The sequence below is a fragment of the Trichosurus vulpecula genome, chromosome 6 (assembly GCF_011100635.1).
Source record: "Trichosurus vulpecula isolate mTriVul1 chromosome 6, mTriVul1.pri, whole genome shotgun sequence".
Taxonomy (NCBI): domain Eukaryota; kingdom Metazoa; phylum Chordata; class Mammalia; order Diprotodontia; family Phalangeridae; genus Trichosurus; species Trichosurus vulpecula.
Window position 1 is genome coordinate 100702409 of NC_050578.1, and position 21912 is coordinate 100724320.

Genomic DNA, 21912 nt, shown 5'->3' on the forward strand with positions numbered 1-21912 from the left:
CTTATGGGTTCTTATATGGACTCATGTCCATGGGTGAATACTGTTCAGTTCACAAATTAGGTTGTTAGAACTAAGAAGCTACGAATGTGCCATTCAGTTATGGAATACTAGCTGATTGCTGGACTTCAGGATAATGGTTCCCTTGCCTGCAACACACAGGGCCCTCAGGGGAGTTGCTAAGACCAGAGCCAATACTATGTGCCTGAGTTCTGGTTGCTCAGATGACATTTGATGACAACTAAAGAGTGTATAAAAAGAGAGAACAGAGCTGTTTTGCTTGGGGTTCTGAGCCACTGGAGGAGTGGCGTGTGACTCTGGGCCAGCCATTGTTAAGAGCTCCACGGTGTCGTGAACTCAGATGTTGATGCTTTTTGGTAACTACAAATTGTGACTTGGTCTGTTTATATTGTGTATGTTTGTAATTTGTACTTGCTCTGAAGTTCAGGTTGCTGGCTTTTCTTCCTGAACTAAGTGAATAATATTTATATGTTGGATTAAAGTAAGATTGTTAACCCCTTAACGTTATTTTCCTTAGTAAAGCAGATCAAAGAAGCTGTGCTGGCAGCGTTCTTGTTGTTGGGCTTGTGTTGGTCTTTTACCCCCACAACAGATGCTAGCCGAATTATTGTTACAACAAGTAAGTACTTTTGTGATGCATTAAGAGAAGGAAGTTGAGGGATGTAAGCTGTAAACTGGGCAGAAGAGAATGGACATCTCCTCTGTGGAATGGTTCCACATTTGGTAATCCATTTCAGGCTTTCCTCCATTCTGAGTGCACTTTATTCTCAACTGACTTCTGAAAACCTAATTTCTCATGTAAGAGACTTGATTTCTGGAACAGAGGCAGGAGCCTCACTTGTCTTCCATTGTACACTTTTGAATTATAGCAGGGCACAGCTAGTGATTATAGTGGGCATGACTAAACAGCTGAGCCACATAAAAATGATCACTCATGGAAGAGACTGGTGGAAACGAAGGATTCTGATGAACTTTTCAATTGAAGACAGAATAATGTTCTTGGCAATATCACAGTCAAGATAACTAGCAAAAAAATCGCAGTAATTTTGGCAATAACATCTGCTAGAAGACGAAGGTTCAGAAGAGAGTCTCCGATGATGAGTCTGCTAATAGTTTAGGTCAAAAGTTGTCAAAAGGAGGACTGTGACCTGACTTTTCCTGAACTATTCATGTTTTGAATAACAATGTCTATAGTTATCTTCTGATATAGATGAATGATTTGGTTATCAATTAAAAAAAGACAGTTCTACCTAGTTATTTCATCAGCAATAGCTCTAATCTGCCCATTATGTTAATTCTTTTCTGTGGGGTCAAGACAGCATTTTTTTTACATGACTCAACTGTCTAATAGATTAAGTTTGAGAACCCCTTATCTAAAGAAGAAATGGCCAGGGTATAAACTAAGGCTACGAAGTCATGAAGGCACTACTGGAGGAATAATGATGTTACAAAGGCTTCTGTTTTGGAAAAGCCTGAGATCATTTGCCAAATGTAATCTAGCCTTTTCTACTCTTATTCAATTATGGCCCTATTTCACTGGCCAACCACAGTGTCTGCTCTAGAGTCATAAAATAATAATATGGTCTCTGAAAAATTAAAGCTTCACATCACCCAGTGGGAAATGGAGAGGCACAAGGCAAGTGAGAATATACTACACTGCTATTTATTAGCAATTAAGACGTGAGAAGGAGATGTGGCCTAAAGGATATCATCATGGGATATATAACTGGAAAAGGAGGTAGGCTGGTCCTATAGCAAAAACAAAAGATGGACACCCCATGTGCTCCACTGGTATCCTTGCAAGGCTGACAAATGTATAAGAATGCCTGTAGGGAATCCTCTACTTGGAGAACGTACAGAACACGGACAGGAGTTCCACAGGATGAGGTATGAACGGACTGCAATAAGCATCGCCAGAGGGAATACCGACACCAACCAAATCAGAGAAACTGAAGTAGGGGCAGGGTTGTTTTTGTTGAGGTTTCTGCGTCTTTATAAATATTCACTGGAAAATATTCCTTCCAATCCATCTATACATTCTACCCTTTAGAGGATTGAGGAGTCCTTGTAAATTACGACTCTGTAGACCTTTCACAGGCCCCTTACCAACTAGACATCATCAGTGACTAAGATAATATTTAGCCCTAGGAGAGAGTACATCTTGATGTGCCAGAATCTCAGACCATGATTATTTGTACTTCTCATGAAAGGACACTCAAATTACAGCTAGGTTTTGGTTAGTGAAAATAACGAATCCTGGTAAGTGGTCCCGTATATTTGAATTTACTCTATTAGAAGTTATAATTATGCAAAATATGATAATGGATTCCAACCCAATGGAAATATGCAGAACGAATTAGAATTTAAATAATGGATCACTTCACCAGATTCAGAATATTAGAGATTACTTACACTAATCACCTGCACCAAACAGAATCTAGACTGGGAAATGAGAGGAGGATGACATTAAGGTACTTTTACACATCATTATAATCTTTGTGTCACTCTTCCCTACAACTGACATCTTTCATTTAAGGCCTAACCATGTTACTCTCCTGCTCAGGAAGCTCAGTGTCTCCCAAGGGTGATATTTGAAATCCTTGATAAACCTTTTTTCAGCCTCCCTCGTGCAGTCTACACTCCAGCCAAACTGACTTCCTTGCCATTTCCCATGTAGGTAGGACATGGTATTTCCCCTTCCCTGCTTCTTCATATTCAGTTCCCCAGGCCTAAAAGACTCTCAAACTTTCTTCTCTTAGAATCCTGAACTCCCTTCAAGACTGAGCTCCAAGCCACCTCCTGCCCAAGGCTCTTATTCAGCCCCTTTGAGGTTAGTGCTCCTCCCCACTCTGAAATGACTCTGTATTTGCTATTTACTTAGGTGCATAGGCTATTTTCCCTCACTTACACTCCAGGGGAAGGGACTGTGTCACGCTAATCTTTTTATTCCCAACTGTTAGTGCAGTTGCTAGCGTACGGTAGGAAATTAATGAGTACCTGCTGAATTCATCTGAATTTAAGCAGCCAATTTAGAAAAAAAAGAGAATGGAAAAGATGTGTAGAGGGGGATGCTTCCTCCTCTTCTGTGGAGTGATTTGTACCCCACCAGAGCTAGCCCGAGGCTTCAGATTCTATTGGAATGCCAAATAACGGGCCTGGGACTTCCCAGAGCAGTGGTGACAATAACAATAGGGGTTATCATCACCACTCTCCTACCTAGTTGTGTGGAAAAACCCAGTAGGATAGTAACGATCACATTCCCTAATATGACAGATATGTGCACATAGGAAAGTCAGAAAAACTGCAGCCTAACCAGGACAAAACTGAGTATATGGCAATTTTAACTGGATCGATGACAGAGCTAAATCTTTATTTGAAATGGAATCATGCATAATTCAAACGTTTATACTTTTCTTATGAATATAACGGTCTGGTAAGTAAAAAGGATTATTATAACTGCTTTTATAAAAATCTTTCTAAAAGGTTTTAAAAACTCCCCTGTTTTCTTAGATTATAGTGAATATAATTTAATATTATCTTCATGAATCCTGGGCCTCATCAGGAGCACTTGTTATTGTATTGTTCTGCAGTTACAGATGAAAATAGAAGTGGCTACAGAAATGAATGAGTATTGACCTCAGGAGATACCCTGGAACTTGCTTTCTTGGAAAAAAAAACCAATCCCTGGTGTCAGTTTGCATTTTGATTATCTGCCTCCTCTCATGAAGGTGGGGCGAAGGACAGGATGTGCAGCTGCATGACCTTCGGGACAGTGAAACATAGCTACATTTCTGCACAATTAATTACTGAATCAAAGATCAAAGCAGCCTTCTTCCAAGAGGTTTTCTTCATTTCCAGAAAATCTTGTCCTCCACAGTTTTAAGTGCCCTTTGGCTGGTCAGCAGCATTCAAAACACTATAATTTCTGCATCAGTAATACCGCACAGCACATCAACCTCCTTGCAGTTTTAATCCACTCCTCTATCTCTCTTGCATCACAGTTGTAGTAGGATATAAAGGAAGGATCCTTCACCACTTCAAGAATTCACACTACTGGATTTTGAGGAAGTGTCACGCCAAAGTCAAATATTTAAAGTGACATCATGATCAGAAGATAATTCTATGAACAGGACAGAACACAATGGGCTACAACTCCTTCCAACACTTCCTGGCTGTTTCTGTGGGTCTCAGGCACTGGCTCTGCTTTTTAGGGCCATGGCTTCTAATCTTCACTTCTTCTTTTGTTGTATACTACTTTCTGGGGTTGGACACTTTCTTCCCTCTGTTCTCCTTTATTTTCTTGCCTTGTCTCTGCTTTGACACTGGCAGGGGTTGCGTGTTTGTTTTTTTTTTTTGTTTTGTTTTGGTTATCACCAACTAAAGAACAATCCTTTGGGTTGGTGAACTTTCTAATTTTCGTGTCTGTTCTATGAACCAAGGATTTGCATTTATGGTACCTTCAATACAAAATACACTACATTAACAATTACACATATGATGAATGACATGGTTGAAATCTAATACTTGTCAAAGTCGGAGTTTTAAATCTTACACTTTCTGAACCATAAATTTATAACATGGATAACTGCTCTCCAAATATCTTTAAGTATATAAAAACACTAATGGCCATACTAAGGAGGGAAAAAGTAGACACATGGTCTCACAAAGTACAGATGTCTGGAGTCTGTAGTATAAGATATATACTATAGATATATATATATAAGATATATACTGAGTATATATGTTTGTATGCAGCCCTTGTAGGTCATAATACCACCATTTTTATTCATTTTCATTATTCACCATTTTACTCACTTTTATTCCTGAGTCACACACAAAAAACTAAATTACCTTATGCACAGTAGGAAGAAGGCTATACAGCTTGAAAAGTTTTCCATCTGAAATGGTTAAGATATAGAATGTTTTGGTATTTAAAGGTTAAGCTTGTTATCTGGACATCTCACTGATGCCTTCTAAAGGCATCTTCTGAGGTGTTCGACTGTACATTCTCTTATTGAATATCCTCAACTTTTAATTATATAAATGTTGGGGAATAATGGCAGATGATCAATGACAATGTAAAAGTAGCATTTCTATGGGATCACTGATTTAGAGCTGAAAGGGACCTTAGAGATCCTCTAGTCTAACCACCTTATTTTATAGGTGAAAAAACTGAGTCTCAATGAAGTTATATGACTTACCCAAAGTCACATGTGAGGTAGGTAGAAAGATGGAGAATGAACTCAGGCTTTCTAATTCTAGAGCCAGGTGATTCTTTCCACTGTACTGTCTCAATACAGTACTTTAATATTTGCAAATGACCCGACATACATGAACTCAATTCAAAATCATGTGTTTAATAATGCTGGGAATTCACAATGCTTTCAACAAATGATAATACACTGAAAAAATTCTGTGCTTTTGCATGGTTGGCTCTCCTTTCCCATTCCACTCTGGGAATGGGTTATATCTCTTTTCCGACTGATTAAAAGGACAAATATTTATGTCAAATTAGTTTATTAGGTAGAACAAATGACAATGTCAACATCAATAGAATTTGAAAGCAAGATCTGCCTTAAGATAACTGCTACAAAGAGCCATCAATTAATGTCAAGAAATGAGAGAAAAGAAAAAGTATCTAAGACTGTTACTTCAATTCAATACCAGGCATAAATGTTTTTGAATTACCTAAAATGATAAATAATTCTACTACATCTAAATTCATGGTGCTGAACTCAGAACCTTAAATATTCCATCTAGAGATTAAAAACTACCAACAAGGAAAATTTTTCAATGCCACGACACTAGACTGCCTACTATGGGGAGATACACTTGGGCAAGGAGAAGGTTTGGGGGAAGATTAGACTGATTACAACACAACATGATATGGCATAAAAAAGATGTCAAGTAAAAGCTACAGGAGGTGTAGAAAGGAAGCTTATTACTGTTAATGGAGATCAAGATGTCTCAGTGGAGGAAGCCTTTGACGGGCAGGCAAGATTTCAATACATAATGGAGGAAGGGCATGCAGGAGGGTACTCCAGCCCTAAGGAATATGAGCAGCATTATGGAGGCTGGGAAGCAAGGGCAAATGTATGGGGGCTGAAATCTAGAAATCCTCTTAGGTTCTTCAAAAACAAGGGCACTCTTGGCTTGTAAAGGGATGAGCAACGTTTTTACTCCTTGGTTGCCAATTTGAATTCAGCTCATTCAGAAAAGGATGAAAAATTAATGCTATTTGATGGCTTGTCTAAAATGGTATGGTGCTTCTAAAGCCAATTTCCAGAGGACAGGTGTCCATATAGAAAAACCCTTTAATACAAGTGGCCCCTTTGTTGGTAGCTGCTGTGGAGCAATAAAAAGTGCTGAATGGACTCTTATTAAGACTAGCTATACACTAAGCACCAGAGGGCTGGAAAATAATCTTACACAATACATAATAGTCAGATCTGAAAGGCCACCCGGGCATCAACCCAAATTGCCACTTGCTGTCCTGATCAAACAGATGACCCTTGCCCTAAAAGCCAACATATTTCTGGCCTTGACAGAGGAGAAAATTCCACCACAGAAACTTTTAATTGGGGATTCTCTTTGAATCTGCTGTCCTCAATGTTTCAACTTGAAGTCATCTGCTGAAGTGCTTTAGCTGGTGAGTTCCTGCACTAGTTCATAAAATAGCACAGAATGGAAGATCTCAGATTAAACTCAATGAAGGAAATCAATACCATGAATTACACTCATAAGGTAAAACGATTCTAGTGAAGGAGACAAAAAACTGCTACCCCAAGATAAGGATACAGGCAAGCTTACTTCACTTGAGGCAAAACCTTAGGAGAACAAAACAAATGGCTTAAGGAACAATTATCAATACTTCACAAATGCTACCTGCTTCCTCACTTAGCCTAGTACATGTGACATGCCATTTAATTCACAACTTTCCAGTTAATCTATGTGCTATGCACACTGAGGTAGAGATTTGGCTTAAGGAACAATTATCAATACTTCACAAATGGCTTAAGGAACAATTATCAATACTTCACAAATGCTACCTGCTTCCTCACTTAGCCTAGTACATGTGACATGCCATTTAATTCACAACTTTCCAGTTAATCTATGTGCTATGCACACTGAGGTAGAGATTTGTACCACATTTTTGCCAGGGTCAAAGAATCTCTCATAATTTAAATCTAAAGGTCTTTAACTTAGCTCAACGTTCAGGCTCCGTGGTTATATGCTGAACAAAAAAGATGACCTAGCCTGTGATCATATAGCTAAAAGATAATAGCACAGAGACAAAGTTCCTGCTTTGTAGCTTGTGTGTGTGTGTGTGTGTGTGTGTGTGTGTGTGTGTGTGTGTGTTTGTCTTTGTTTCTGAATAAGATCAACAGAAGAAAATTTCATCAATTCATTAATTAACAATAAATGTTCTAAAGTGTACTTAGTATAAAAGCACCCTTTTTGGGGCAGGGATCAAGTATTAGTAGCTTTTCCAATAATACAGGTACATGTATTTGGGTTAAGAGATAAGACTAACAGTGATGACAACCAAATGAAGGCACTGCAAAGAAAGACTGAAGAGGAATTAAGAAATTTCCATTAGCCTCACTCCAATTCTAGTCACCTAGAGGTCAAAGTGCTAACTCTGAAGGTCAGGTTTACCTCTGGTACTTATTTGTGCAGCAAACATTCATTGAGAGTCTTCATACAGAGTCAGTGTAAGACATGGCTGGAGATATCACCAAAGTATAAAGTACAGTTCTTGTCCTCAAGGAGTGTACGATGCAGTTAGAGGCTTATACATATAAACCATGATAAAGCAGTGCATAATTGAGTGTCAAAGATAGTGGTCCAGATAACAAGGGATGAAAGATTTCAGTGGTGGCAAAGACCAATTAAAGGGCAACAGTCGGAAGGCTCCATAGTGGTGCTTGACCTGACTCTGAATTAGCTAGGTGGCAAAGACATGAAGGGTATTCCATATATGGAACATAGAATAAGTAAGATAAATAGAAACAGTGACAGTAAGCCTACTAGTTTGGTTAGAAAGGAAAAATGATGTCAAGGAATAACAAGGAGATAAAACTATAAAGGAATGCTCAGTGGACAATACTGGGTTAGAAGCCAAGGAATTCGGATTTGCTCCTGGAAGCCTTAATAAACCACCAGAGGCTTCCGAAGAGATCAGGGACATAGAATTTGCAGTTTAAGAATATTAATTTGGGAGGAACTCCGGGTCTGCAATGTATTCCCAGAGAGCCATGGACAAGTGGAAATACGCTGCACAAAAACCCAGCCTGAAAGGAAAAAGAAAGAGAAGGTGCCTGCTACTATCTCAGAGCCAGTTGGTGGTGAAAAGAATGCAGGAACCCATATGGTAAAGATCTGAAAAATCCCTAGGTGTTACACTACTGAGGATGTGCCTAGAAAGCTGCCAGGTCATGGCAAAAAGCCCTTCACTGGCATGTGAGGAGATGTGGAGCTAGCATGACCCCAGGCACTGTTCTGACCATGCTCACTGGCCGCCACAGGGGCGAGTGGTTTTCCTGAAGCAGCTGTGTAGTGGCTTGCTACTGGTGACTGGACCTCTGACCATCAACCATGTTCCTCTGAGAAGGACCCATCAGAAATTTGTCATTGCCACCTCTACCAGGGTTAACCTTTCAGGAGTAAAAACTCCAAATTATCTTACTAACGCTTACTTCAAGAAGAAGAGGCTCCATAAACCTAGACACCAAGAAGGAGAGATTTTTGACACAGAAAAAGAGAAATACAAGATTACAGAGCAGCATAAAGCTGATCGGAAAATAGCGGCCTCTTAGATCCTGCCCCAAATCAAGAAAATTCCTCAGCTCTGTGGCTACCTATGTTCTGTATTCTCTCTCTCCACCTGAGTTTATTCTCACAAACTTGTGTTTTAAATGCCTTCCAGAGAACTCTTATTAAAATATTTGGAATAGGGGCAGCTAGGTGGCGCAGTCAGTAGAGCACCGGCCCTGGAGTCAGGAGGACCTGAGTTCAAATCCGGCCTCAGACACTTGACACATGTACTAGCTGTGTGACCTTGGGCAAGTCACTTAACCCCAATTGCCCTGCCCCCCCCCCCCAAAAAAAGAATATTTGGAATAGCAACAAAAAAAAAAAAAAAAGAAAATTTCTCTCCCAAAAAGAAAATTTCCTCCAATATGTCTACTATACCCAACAGCTTTTCCCTACAGATACAGTTATCAAGGAGAGTCTGTTTTTAGTAGAAATACCTGGAAAACAACAGGTAATAATTTTTAAAAAGGGGGGGAGGGGGACTTACAAGCCATAAAATTACCATGGAACTAACTAGATGTAGTTACTTTGTAGTGGTGCTCAAAAGACAAAACAAATTTAACTAGATGATTTAAGTTTAACATTTTATACTTACACTTAGCTAAGACTGGTTTCCTGAAAAAAGTCCCTGAAAGTTACTTAGTTTATCTCAAAAGAAAATTACTAGTGGTCATAAACAGAACAAAGCAGCGACTTCAATTTATCCCGTTAAGTTAAGAAAACCAGCAATCATACTTTGTTCTGTGCATGATTTTTTTATCTAAATAGTTCAAAATTACTTACAACTATAATTATATCTAATTCTTTGAACTTATCTGGGAGGTAGGCAGCAAACATTTCCATCTGACAGCTTCAAAACCCAAATTACCAAGGGACAGAGAATCTTTAGACAAAAGGTTTGTAAACATAAGAAGATGAAACATCCTAAGACAATTCTGTTGTGCTGATGATCTTTAGATTTGCATGTGAGAAACTTGGTGTTAACTTGCATTAAATCTAGACAAAGAATTCAGCTGAAGGCTCTTAGGTAAGAAGGAACATTTTCTATTGACTAAGCCCTGAAATTCTTTTAGTTGTTAAAAAATAATCTTATATAATGGATTTCTTTTCCTTTCCCACTCATATCTAAGTGTCTTGATAGGGAAGGGAAAAAAAATGAAAACCCTTATGTACATTTTAACTTATGCCATAAGTTAACATAATTATCTTAAAATTAATTTTACCAGTTAAGATGCATGGATTAGTTTTGAGGACTGTCCAAAATATGGACATTACAACAAAAAGATATACTCACCTGACACTTTCATACTGTTTCACAGTCATCAATGTATCTTCTATTGTTTTGCTCACCAAAGTGTTCACACTTGCAATAAAAAAATTAATAGCTCCAAGAAGAGTTTCGCCATTTTTAGCCAGCAGTTTCTGCGTATCTGCATTGTAGCCAAATTCTTCCTAAAATAAAGAAAATATGTAGGTTATATAACTAACCTAGTTATATATTAGTAAACCTTTTAGAAAAATATGAATATCATTGGCAGAAAAATATTTAATCTAGAAATCAAGATGAGTTTTTCAAATTAACAACTTTGCTCTGATCTTTGAAACAATGAGGGAAAAAAGTTACTATTAACTAAACTTATTGAAATAGGATGAAAAGGAATATAATTTGTTTGTTTGTAACCATACTGTTGCTAGAACCAAAAAAAACTAAGCTAAATAGGCAACTGTACAAAATAAGGTTATCTTAGGCAATGCTATCTTCTTAGTACATAAAAATATTAACATATTTTCCCCTGACAACTCACCTAGCATCTACTGGACAATTCTGAAACAGTACTTTTGGTATGGATTCATTAAAAAAAAAACAAACCACTCCGTTACCCTGATTTAATTTCATTATACATTGCATTTTACTCAATAAATCTTATAAATTGCATTTTCAAATATGAAAAGTCTTATGAACCAGTTTTATATATCACTGAATATTTTGGTGCTCTGGGTCCAATGTATTACTGATTAATGGAAACATCTGATTGTGTTAAAAATTAGGCCAGAATTAATTAGTACAATTATGATTCAGGATTCTACACTGAATGTAAAGCACGTTAATTTGTTGGGAGTAGTGGGTAAGGAATCATTAAAAGGGGTAGTAATTTTGAAGAGATGGAAGTTATACTTAACAACTATAACATCAGATCAGTAACTAGAGTTCTGGGCATGGATTAAAATCCCACCTCTAACACTTTTAAGCAACATTCATGAACGTGGGAAAATCATTTGCCCCTTAAGCCTCAGTTTCTCCATCTGTAAAACAGAGATAATACCTATAATATCTACCTGACAGGGCTGATACAAGGCTCAAATAACAACATATGTAAAGCACTTTGCAAATCTTAAAGCACAATGTAAATGTCAGTCATCATCATCACTATTAATATAAATTTTACTCTAAATGAGGCAGGTAGTCTAACAAGAAAAAACATTAAAAGTTTAATAACCCTTACTGTGTTGTAAGCCCTTTTCCTTCAAGGCAGCCCATGTGACAATATTTTTTTTCCTTTGGGTCTGGTCATCAAAATTTCATGACATAGAATAACCAAGTGCTTAGTTTATAGATTGGTGTTTTCTTCTTCTATGGGGCAGCTGGTGATGCCATGGATAGAGCTGTGGGTCTGGAAAGTCAGGAAGACCTCAGTTCAAATCCTGCCTTAGATACTTTACTGTTTTATTTGCCTCAATTTTCTCAAGTGTAAAATGGGAATAAAATAGCAACTACCTCAGAGGGTTGCTGTGAGGATCAAATGAGATAATATTTGTAATAATATGTGCCTGGCACATAGCAGCCTCTTATATAAATGCTCATTCCCTTCCTTCCCCTCTGTCTTTATAAATAAAAATGCATATGCAAAACTGAACACAAATAACATTAGCTAAGTTACTTATTTTTTTGGTTTTCTGAACACAGTCGCTATTATACAAGTTGTGAGTCACACTTGAACATAATTATGTCAGCTTTATTGGAGGTGGTGTAGGAGAATAAAAAGAGCTTCAGTTTTAAAATACATTTATGATGTCTGAATAATAAAGAACCTTCTCTAGAGAATGTAAGGCTGTGAGAGCAGGGGCTACTTTAGCTTTTTTCTTTGTATCCCAGGAGCTCAGCCTAGTGCCTGCAATACTAAATACTAACTAAATGCTTGTTGATTGATGACTGATAAATTGTAGAGGGCGCAAGGAATATTATATTTGGGCTCTATGACCCATTTCATTTGCTGTTCCTTAACAGGAAAAAGTTAAAGTTAAGAACCATTTGTGGGACTGTTACAGAGGCAGTATGCAGGTTTTGGATTTGATGACCTAAGGTCCATTCTCACTGCAATTTTATGATAAAATGGTAAAATTAGAATTAAAATGTTAATGGGTGGAAATCTCAATATTTCAGTTCATACAAATATGATTTACAGAAAAAAAAGGCCAAGCCTTCCTTCTTTCTCTCAGTATAGCATAACTGAGCACGCCTTCTAATATGTCCATGTTTCCATAATATTTGGTTTTTATTTCTTTAGTTTAACTTCACAATCCCTCATGATCAACCCTGTTTCATAGGGTTAGCCATAGAGTACACCCAACTAAGAAGTTGGTCATAATAAAGATCATTAAACTTTTAATGTTTTTTCTTCTGTTATTTTACTTAAAAAGGATGTACTACCTAAGGAGTAAGCATTAAGAACTGCAAGGCCTCATGACATTTTTAAATCCTGCTACATCAACCTAATACTTACCAAGCTGTAACCTTAGAATCAGGCTAGTAATTACTTCTTCAAAGTCCACATATTACTTAGGTCTCTTTAAATTATAGACTAATCGTGAAAGCAACTGATAGGATCAAAAATACACCAGGCTCTAAGAATATAAGCATCAGTACATACAAAAGAAAGAGTCTTTAAAAAATGAAAGATTAAAATTAAGCCCCTTCTTCCCCCCACCATTCTAAATACAAATGGATAATTATGAGTTGATTCTAATGGGCTAAGTGAACTTTATGAAGCAGACTTGACTCAGATATATTCTAATTAAATACTAGATTAATGAAGCTTTTATAAGAGGAACAGTGTGGTATAACTAACGGACATTGACCTAGGAAAGTTGGGGTTGCATCTAGGCTCTGCCATGAATTAGCTCATTATGAGTCTCGGGGCGAGCAATACAGTCTCTCTGAGCCTCAGTTCACATACCCATACATATGAGGAGACAGAAATATTCCTTGCTCATGGTTTAGCAAATGCGAATCTCAAATTTTATGAAAATCTGAATAGGATACTTCATAGAAACGGTTAAAGTCATAAGAAAAACCAGGCAGATGGGCACTCATATCGAGAACTATGAAAGTGAACTGGAGAAGAGAAATTTACTGTTGAAGGGAGAATCAAAAATGTTTTTGGTACATATGGAAAAAAAGAGAAATGATTAACAGAATAATATTTGGGTTCTCTTTCTGGCTTCCCCTGTGTATAAAAAGTAACTGTTTGCTGAACTCTAGTCTAAAACATACAGGAATATGGAATTACTATTAAAGTGAAAACTTCTGAGAAAATTAGAGTTGCTTAGTGAAGCTGTTAAAGAGTCATGCCTTATGCCAAATACTATCAACTGTAATGAGTTAAATGACCTAAACAGAAAACAATTAAAAATCTATTAGAGCAAGGAATACTATATTTGCCTTAACTATGGAGAAAAGAAACATCTTATCAATTCCCACTAGTAGAAATGCTCCTTGATAGGAGGCCCTGAGTTATTTTTTTCTCATATGGACTTAGCACAGTGCTTAGTAATAGCTGATGCCTAATAAATGCTTACTGAACTGAAAAAAAGAGAGTATTGAGAACAAAATTAACGGGTTTTATTTTAGAAAAATAAAATATTTTTTCATAATAGCAGGGAGTGTATTTAAAATAAAATTTTTTGTAATTTTGTAATTAAAAAGACTGTACTGCAAACTTACTAGGGAAAGGTCTCTGAGGACCTATAAAAGTAATAAACATTCTCCAAGAGAAATGGTCAAAGGACAAGACCAGGTATTTTTGAAGGAAGAAATATAAATTGGAAATAATCCACGTCAAAAAAATACCCAAATAAGCAGAGAAATATAAGTCAAAACAGCCAAAGAAAAACCCTGTACACACTAAATTATAAAAAATAGCAAAACATGATAAAATGAAATAGTCATGGTACTGCAGTAACCAGACACTGTATTACACTGTCAGTGGAACATAAGCTAGCATAAACTTTTTGAGGTACTAAATTAATCTTATCTTGTGACCCAGCAATTACATCACTAGTGCTTTATCCTAAAAAAAATAATCACAAAAAGGGGAGAAAAGTCTTATCTACATACAAACATTTGTGGCTATTTTATAATAGCAAAAAATGAGAAATAATCTATATGTCCACCTACTGGAGAAAGGCAGCATAAAATAAATGCAACAGAAGGCTACGGCACCATAAAAAATAAATAACAAGAATACCAGGAATATCCACACATATAAAATGACAAAAGCAGAGATTACCAGAACAGCATAAACATTGGTTATAATTACATTGTTTAAAAAAAGAATATGCTAGGCTAATTGATTAAAAAGGTGCCAGAGCAGACATATTTTCCATTTATTTGTTCTCTATCTGGTTTGTTTGATTTTACATTCTTAAAATCCATGATGGTACAATGGTGATATGCTACATTTGTAGTTGGAAGCCTTGGGTCTGAATCTTGGTTCTATTAATTACTATCTGGGTAACTGTGGACGAGTTATTCAACACCTGTAGGCCAGTCTTATTTGTAAAATGAAGGCTCTGGCTTAGATGATCAGAGTGCCCTTTAGCGCTAAATTTATGAATTTAACTTTAAATTTATTTACTCTTCTCCCCTCCTCCCAATTCCAATGTTAAATGGTTCAAATTTGGGGGCACTGGTTGGAGAATCACCCCATACTTGCTCTGATTCTTAGCTGACTGGTATTTGTCATATATATAATAAAATTTTTTATTATTAAGGGATGACTAATCAAGGGTAAGAAAAGCCACCTGTTTTTGTATGGCCATGAGCTAAGAATGGTTTCTACATTTTAGTATAGAGTTTTATTGTATTTAAAATGTAAAAACCATTTTAATCTTGGGGGAGAGGGAAAGGAGGCTACTACTGTCCGCTGAATGTAGTTTTTTGATGTCTGTACTAAGTGATTTCTAAGGTTCCTTTATCAGTGCCACAGTTCCATGATTCATATTTTTAATAATAATAATTTAATAGTGAAGAGGCATTATAAAACTGAAAATATATTTTCTTAAGAGAAAAACAAAACTCCAAGGCCTGAAACAGTTTCAATTATAAAGTCTGAATAAGGAATTAATAAATTACATGGAACCACAGCCATTGGGGTATTGAAAATTTGGCTTCTGCAAATTTTACCTAATTTTCCACCCTGTCTATCCTTCCCCATATCATAAAAATTTTGCTCACACCAAAGTAAATCCCTTTCTTCATATCCAGTTTCCTTTTTTTTTTTAAGTTTCACTGATGTGTTCTATTTTTATAGTACAGACATTTACAGATTACCCCCCACTCAGGTCTTTTTTTAATAAAATAACTAAAACAAACAAGACAGTGATCTCATTTGAAAGTACATAAAGCATCACACATCTGTAGCACCCCTCCAACCTCTCAATTTAAAAGAAAAATTTAATTAACAAAAATCTATTTTTGTTCTTCTCCACCTCTCACTGTAATAAAAAAGAGGAGAAAGGAAAAACAAATTCCCTATAACAACTACGTAGTCACACAAAACAACATATATAAAGTATGTCTCATACTGTACCCTGAATCTACCACTACTTTACAAGATGAAGAATATGTTTCCTCACTGTTCTTCTGGAATCATGGATGGTTGGCATATTGGTCACAGTTTGTAGAGCTCTCAAAGCTGTTCGTCTTTATAGAACTGTTGTTATTATAGAAATCATTCTTTTGATTTTGCTCACTTGACTCTGCATCAGTTCTCCTGAGATCTTCTCCTTCTCCATCACATTTGTGGGCCACAACTTTTCTAGTCATTCTTCAAGTGATGGGCAGCCCTTTAGTTTCCATTTTTTTGCCATCAAATAAAGAGCTGCTAAAAATATTTTGGTACATATAGGACCTCTTCCTATTACTTTGATTTTTTGGAGTGTAGGCCTGGCAGTGCGTATAGCCGGGTCACCGACGCGCAGTGTCTTTTGTACAGGCCTGGCAGTGCCCATAGCCGGGTCACTGATGCGTAGTGTTTTTTGTACGGGCCTGGCAGTGCGTATAGCTGGGGGCCAACGACACACAGTGTTTTTTGTGTTTAATTCCAAACTGTTTTCTAGAATGATTGTATGTATTCACAGGTTCACCAACATTTATCATTGTGCCTATTTTCCCAAGCCTCTCAATATTTATTATTTTCTTTTTTTGTCATCCTTGCCAATCTGTGAGATGAATCTCAGAACTGTTTAATTAGCATTTCTCTAATTGGTAATGATTTCCAAGCATGTTTTTATCCTTTTATTGGGAAAGGGGTCTTCTCCAAGTGATAAATGGTCCAAGAGTATGAGTAAAAGTTTTCAGAGGAAAAAAATCTAAGAATAGATGCTCTAATTTACTAATACTTTGAGAAGTGAAAATTAAAACAATTATGAAATATGATCTCATGCCCAATCAGTTTAGCAAAGTTGGCAAAAAAATAAACTGGCAAATGCGAGAGAAGTTGTGGGAAAAACCACTGGAGGGCTGAGAACTGATATGGCTAGTCTGAAAAGCCACTTGGAACTATGTTCAAACAGCTACTAAATTCATACCCTCTGACCCAGCATTACTGCTACTAGGTTTATACCTGCAAAGAGATCAAAGAATGAGGGAAAAGACCACAATATATACAAAAATATTTATAGCAGCTATTTTTGTAGTGGCAAAGAATTGGAATCTGAGGGTATGCCTATCAACCAGAAATATGTGAACAAGCTATGGTAAGTAAATGTGATGGATTACGATTGTATTGTAAGAAATGATGGAGGGGATGGCTTCAGAGCAACTTGGGAAGATTTCTATGAAATGATGCAAAGGAAAATGAGCAGAATCTAGAAAACAATTTCTACAGTAGCAACAATCTAGTAAAGACAAATAGCTTTAAAAGACCTAGGAATTCTGATCAACAAAATTAAAACCATAGTTCCAGGAAAGATTCAGGATAAAACATGCTACCCACCTCTGGAAAGAGAGGTGAAAGACTCAGAATGCAGGCTGGGGTAATTTTTTTGGACGTGGCTAATGTGGACATTTGTTTTGCTGAACTACGCATGTTTGTAACAGGTTTTGTTTTTCTGGCTTTCTCAATGGGGAGGAAAGGGAAAGAAACTGGAGCTAAAAATAAAATTAAAGAAAAACAAAACACAACATTAAATTTATAAATTCGAATCAGTTCTTTATGTGTCTTGGAATGACACCTTTATCAGAAAAACTTGCTGCAGAAATGCAGCACTAAGTAATTAGAAAAAGATTCACTGCTCTGAGGTAGGACAAGTCAATATCATAAAAATGACAATACCACCTAAGTTAAATCACTTATTCAATGCCACACTAATCAAACTACCAAAGATTAATATGCAGAACTAGAATAAAAATGAAATTTATATACAGGCAAAAAAGGTCAAGAATCTCGGGGGAAATAGTGAAAGAGACCTAGTAGTGTCCGACCTCTAAGTTCTACTACAAAGCAGTAATTCTTCCTCTTTTGGGAGGGGGGAACAGGGGGGAAGGCAGGGCAATTGGGGTTAAGTGACTTGCCCAAGGTCACACAGCTAGTGTGTCAAGTGTGTGAGGCCGGGTTTGAACTCAGGTCCTCCTGACTCCAGGGCTGGTGCTCTACTCACTGCACCACCTAGCCGCCCCTGGCACTAATTTAAAAGCAGATTGATTGGTCAGTGGAACAAATTAGTTACATGACATACAGAAGAAAAAGTATCTAGTACCCTAGTATTTCATAAACATAAACTCTCTAGCTACTGAAATAAAGTCTCATTATTTGACAAAAATTGTTGGGGAAAATTGGATAGCAGTTCGGAAGAAATTAGATTCAGATGAATATCTCATACCTTATACCAAGATAAGCTCTAAATGGATATATGACCTAGATATAAAAGATCACATTGTAAGCAAATAACAGAAACATAGGAAAAAAAATACCCATCTGATCTACTGAAAGAAGAAAAGTATATGAGCAAAGAAGAAATAGAGAGGATAGCAGAAGATAAAATGGATCATTTTGATTACATAAAATTAAAGTTTTTGCATAAGCAAATCCAATAAAGCTACCATTAACAGGGAAAAATTAACTGGAGAAAAAAATTCCTTGCAGCAAATTTCTCTGATAAAGACCTTATTTCCAAAATAGATAATAAAAAAGTCAAAGCAGGACACCAAAAAAATAAAAATAAAAATAAAAAATAAAAAAGAGGAAGCAGCATTTTTTTCATGCTGGTAATATATTATTTTTTTTATTACTTAAAATAAGAAAGTTTGGGTCAACAAGGATGGCCAAGCAATGATTATGTATCAGATGAACTTTTTTTAGGAACAAATGTTAAATTTATACTCTAAAATTAATAATTTACATTAACAGCTTAGGTAAATAGTGGATGTATGGTGAAGTCAGTCAAGCAGGTAACCACTTGCCCACTTAACAAGAGCCATTACCACATTAGACTTGAAGATTGGGCAAGTAGCTGTTCAGATGAATCAGAGCTTTCTAGCTGCTCCTGTTATCACTCCCTAGCAGACAAAACATGGTGGTGACTAGTTTTTGCTAAGCAAGTAGGAGAGTTGTTTATTGCATACATACACCGTAATTTGTTCAACTCCTCAAATGGTGGCCACTTCCTTTAGTTTTCAATTCACTGCCACTAGAAAAAGAACTACTATAAATGATTACATAGATTTACGTCTTCCTTCTTTGATATCTTTGGAATAGAGCAGGGTTGTCCAAAGCGCGAATTTATGTGGCGGGCCTATAAGCATAGAAATTTACATAAATGCTTTAGTAAACAAAGCCAAGCTACCACAGAGCTCTCACTAAGATGACAAATCAAAATATACTGTCTATTATGTTTCAATAAAAACCTAAGGTTGCACAGTCCTGGAGTAGAGATCTAGCAGTGCTATCTCTTGGTCAAAGGGCATATGCAGTTTAGTGAACTTTTAGACAAAGTCAATGTGGGAATCTATATGGCTTAACTATGCATACTTGTTACTAGGATGCCCTGTCACTCCCCCACACCTACGGGTTTTTTTTCTCCCCAATGGAGGAAGAGAAAATAAATGCTTGCTAACTGAAAAAATGAAAAGGGAGTGTTTTACTCTCCTTGTACTCCCTGTACTGGGACCCTAACAACAGTTCCTTCCTCTGAAAAATTCTTCAGGATTGCTTCCAAACCTTAAATGAACAATGTTCACAGAATCTTGGAGTTGGAATCTATATAATGGATCTATATAATGAATATATGTATGATCACATTTACTTATGGCTAAGGTTTGAAAGCACATTACACATATTGTATCTTTAGGTCCTTACAACAACTGTACAGTCTTAAAAGAAGTTAAATGACTTACTCAGAGTCCCCAAGCTAAAAAAAATCTCAGGAGGGATCTGAACCTAAATTTTCCTGACTCCAAAGCCAAAGCTCTTTCCGTTAGACCATGCTGCAACTCAAAGGACATTCTAACAATGGAAGATAGTGCTTGTTAACCTGCTCTCTAGGCTTACACATACCAAAAAAAGAAAATTCCATTGCAATATAACTGACAAGTATTCCAGACTAGTATCTTTGCTCAAAAGCCTTTAGGGGTTGGGAGTAGGGGCACAGACTCACTCTGTCCAGAGGCAGTCCAATGCACTTTTGGACAGCTCTAACCATTATCAAGTTGTTGCCCGTATGGAGCCCCAGTTTACTTCTGTTGCTCTTAGTTCTGCCCTTTGGAACGCTAAGAAGAACAAAGTCAATGCTTCTTCCCTAAGACGGCCCTTCAAATACTTGGAAGATAGCTACCATGTGCCTGCTAAGTCTTCCTTTCCTTAGGGGATGCATCCTAAATTTCTTCATTTCATGAGGCTCATGAACTCTAGCTCATGTTCATGGGGCTGAATGAATCATTTTAGAGAATACATAAAGTACTCTCTCCAATGCATGCCATACAATTCTGATTATTTATAATAAACAGAGATGCGGAGCATGAGAGTAAGAAACTTAGGCAAGTTCATTAATTATTTCTTTAGTATCATTTATTTGTAATTCTAAACTTACTTATGTTTCTATTGTGTCTCAGAACAAGGCTTCCCTAAATCATGTATAAAATACATCTTAGAAAATGAACTGGTCTATAACTCCCTTATAACATATGTGTGATTGTGTGTATATACACATGTATATTTACATGTGCTCTGCCTATCCCCTTATCCCACCCCCTGCCAATTTATTAGAAGAACCTTACATGGAGTTCCAGGGACTTCAAACTCAGGTCAGCAAATGCATCTCCGAGTTGCCTCTGAGTGTGTATCATCTGGAAGAGCTGGGAGGACAGCGTCTGAGCCAATTTCAATATGTTTTCATATTTTCTCTTGTTTTCTCTTAATATATCAATCTGAGCTTCCAGTTCAAGGTCCACTGTTCTTGAGCCACGACCCAGCTTCTCAGAGATAATTTGACGAGTACACTAAAAGCAGAAAGATAAACTTCATTTAGAAAAAAAGTTAAAATGATGTAATAACTCAAAAGTTACATATGTTACAACGTGTAGCGTACACCCTTTTTTGGCTTCCAAAGAGCTTTCTGCAATGTTACGCAATCACCCCTCCCAATTTCAGAATGTATACCAAACTGAGAAGTGTCTGACTCCTTGGAAGTTTATCAGGACTCAGCAAGAATGTTTACTGAACAAGTCTCAACTCTTACTAATCTGAATATTTACACTTGTTTTCAGACAGTATTTAGAGTTAACTGGCTAATTATATTCTGTCAAATAAAATTTACTTCTCTTGGTGAAATACAAGTTTTAGTTTTTTAGTGGATTCTAAAAACTGTGGTGTTGGTGCCAGAGTACGGACAGTCTTGAATGGCAGAAAAAAATAAGTTGAAATTGACTGAGCAGACCAGGAGGCCCTGGAAGTTTCTGAACAGAAATAAGATGGTCGCTAGATCCTGTAAAGTTCTGAATCTACCCCATACTACCTGTATAGCCTTTACCTCTCTGGTTCTGTTTCCTCGTTTGTAAAATGAGAGGATTAGACGACTCCATGGTCTGAGATTCCTTCCTTCCACCTCTAGCTCTATGACTGTATGAATTCAATATAATATTTAAGGCTAAACGAAATAAGGCTCCTACCTGGGTCTGGGGAGACTTGAATATTTTTTCAGGCAGATAGGAAAGAACCAAAGGAGAGAGAGAAATTAGTGATGCATGACTAATAATGGTATGACTGACACTGCTGACTACTCTTTTGTCCTGGATACTATCTCTTCTGGGAAAATTTTCTTGGTTCACCTCCTACCTGTTTGCTCCTTCTTGGTTGCCACTACTGGTTCATCATTCATACCATCCCCTTAACGATGGGTATACTTTAAGACTAAAAGAGACTGAAGCCTTCTAAGCTTCCTCATCTCTCCTCATCCATTCCTCAGAATTTCTCAGCATCACCACCCATCTTCCCCTCTTTTCCTCTGCTCACAGATCTATTTCTCATTAACACTCTCTACTGAAGCCTTGATCTCATTCCCTCATGCCCATAGGATTACTTTTCACTAAGGGTAATTCCCTTTATCTGAGGCTTTGTCCCATTCACTCCTGTTCTCTAGGACCTTGCACACTGTATATGAAGTCTAAGGATCGGGGTTCACATCTCAGCTCTGGTACTTATTACCTGTGCATCCTTGGGAAAGCTACTTAACCTCTTGAGCCTCAGTTTCTTCATCTATAAAATGAAAGAAATGGACTCGATGGTCTAAATCCTATGATCT

General features: G+C 36.9%; 1 protein-coding gene across 6 annotated transcripts in view; it reads right to left on the bottom strand.

Annotated features, from left to right (window-relative positions):
* The window catches only part of ARFIP1 (ADP ribosylation factor interacting protein 1), a 156637-nt gene that overhangs the window by 44973 nt on the left and 89752 nt on the right, over nt 1-21912 (bottom strand). For all 6 annotated transcript variants that reach the window (XM_036763820.1, XM_036763818.1, XM_036763815.1 and 3 more), the window contains 2 exons: nt 20390-20611; nt 10130-10287 (listed from right to left, as the gene is read on the bottom strand). In XM_036763820.1, coding sequence (XP_036619715.1) covers nt 10130-10287; nt 20390-20611 — 380 coding nt within the window. The remainder of the gene's footprint in view (nt 1-10129; nt 10288-20389; nt 20612-21912) is intronic.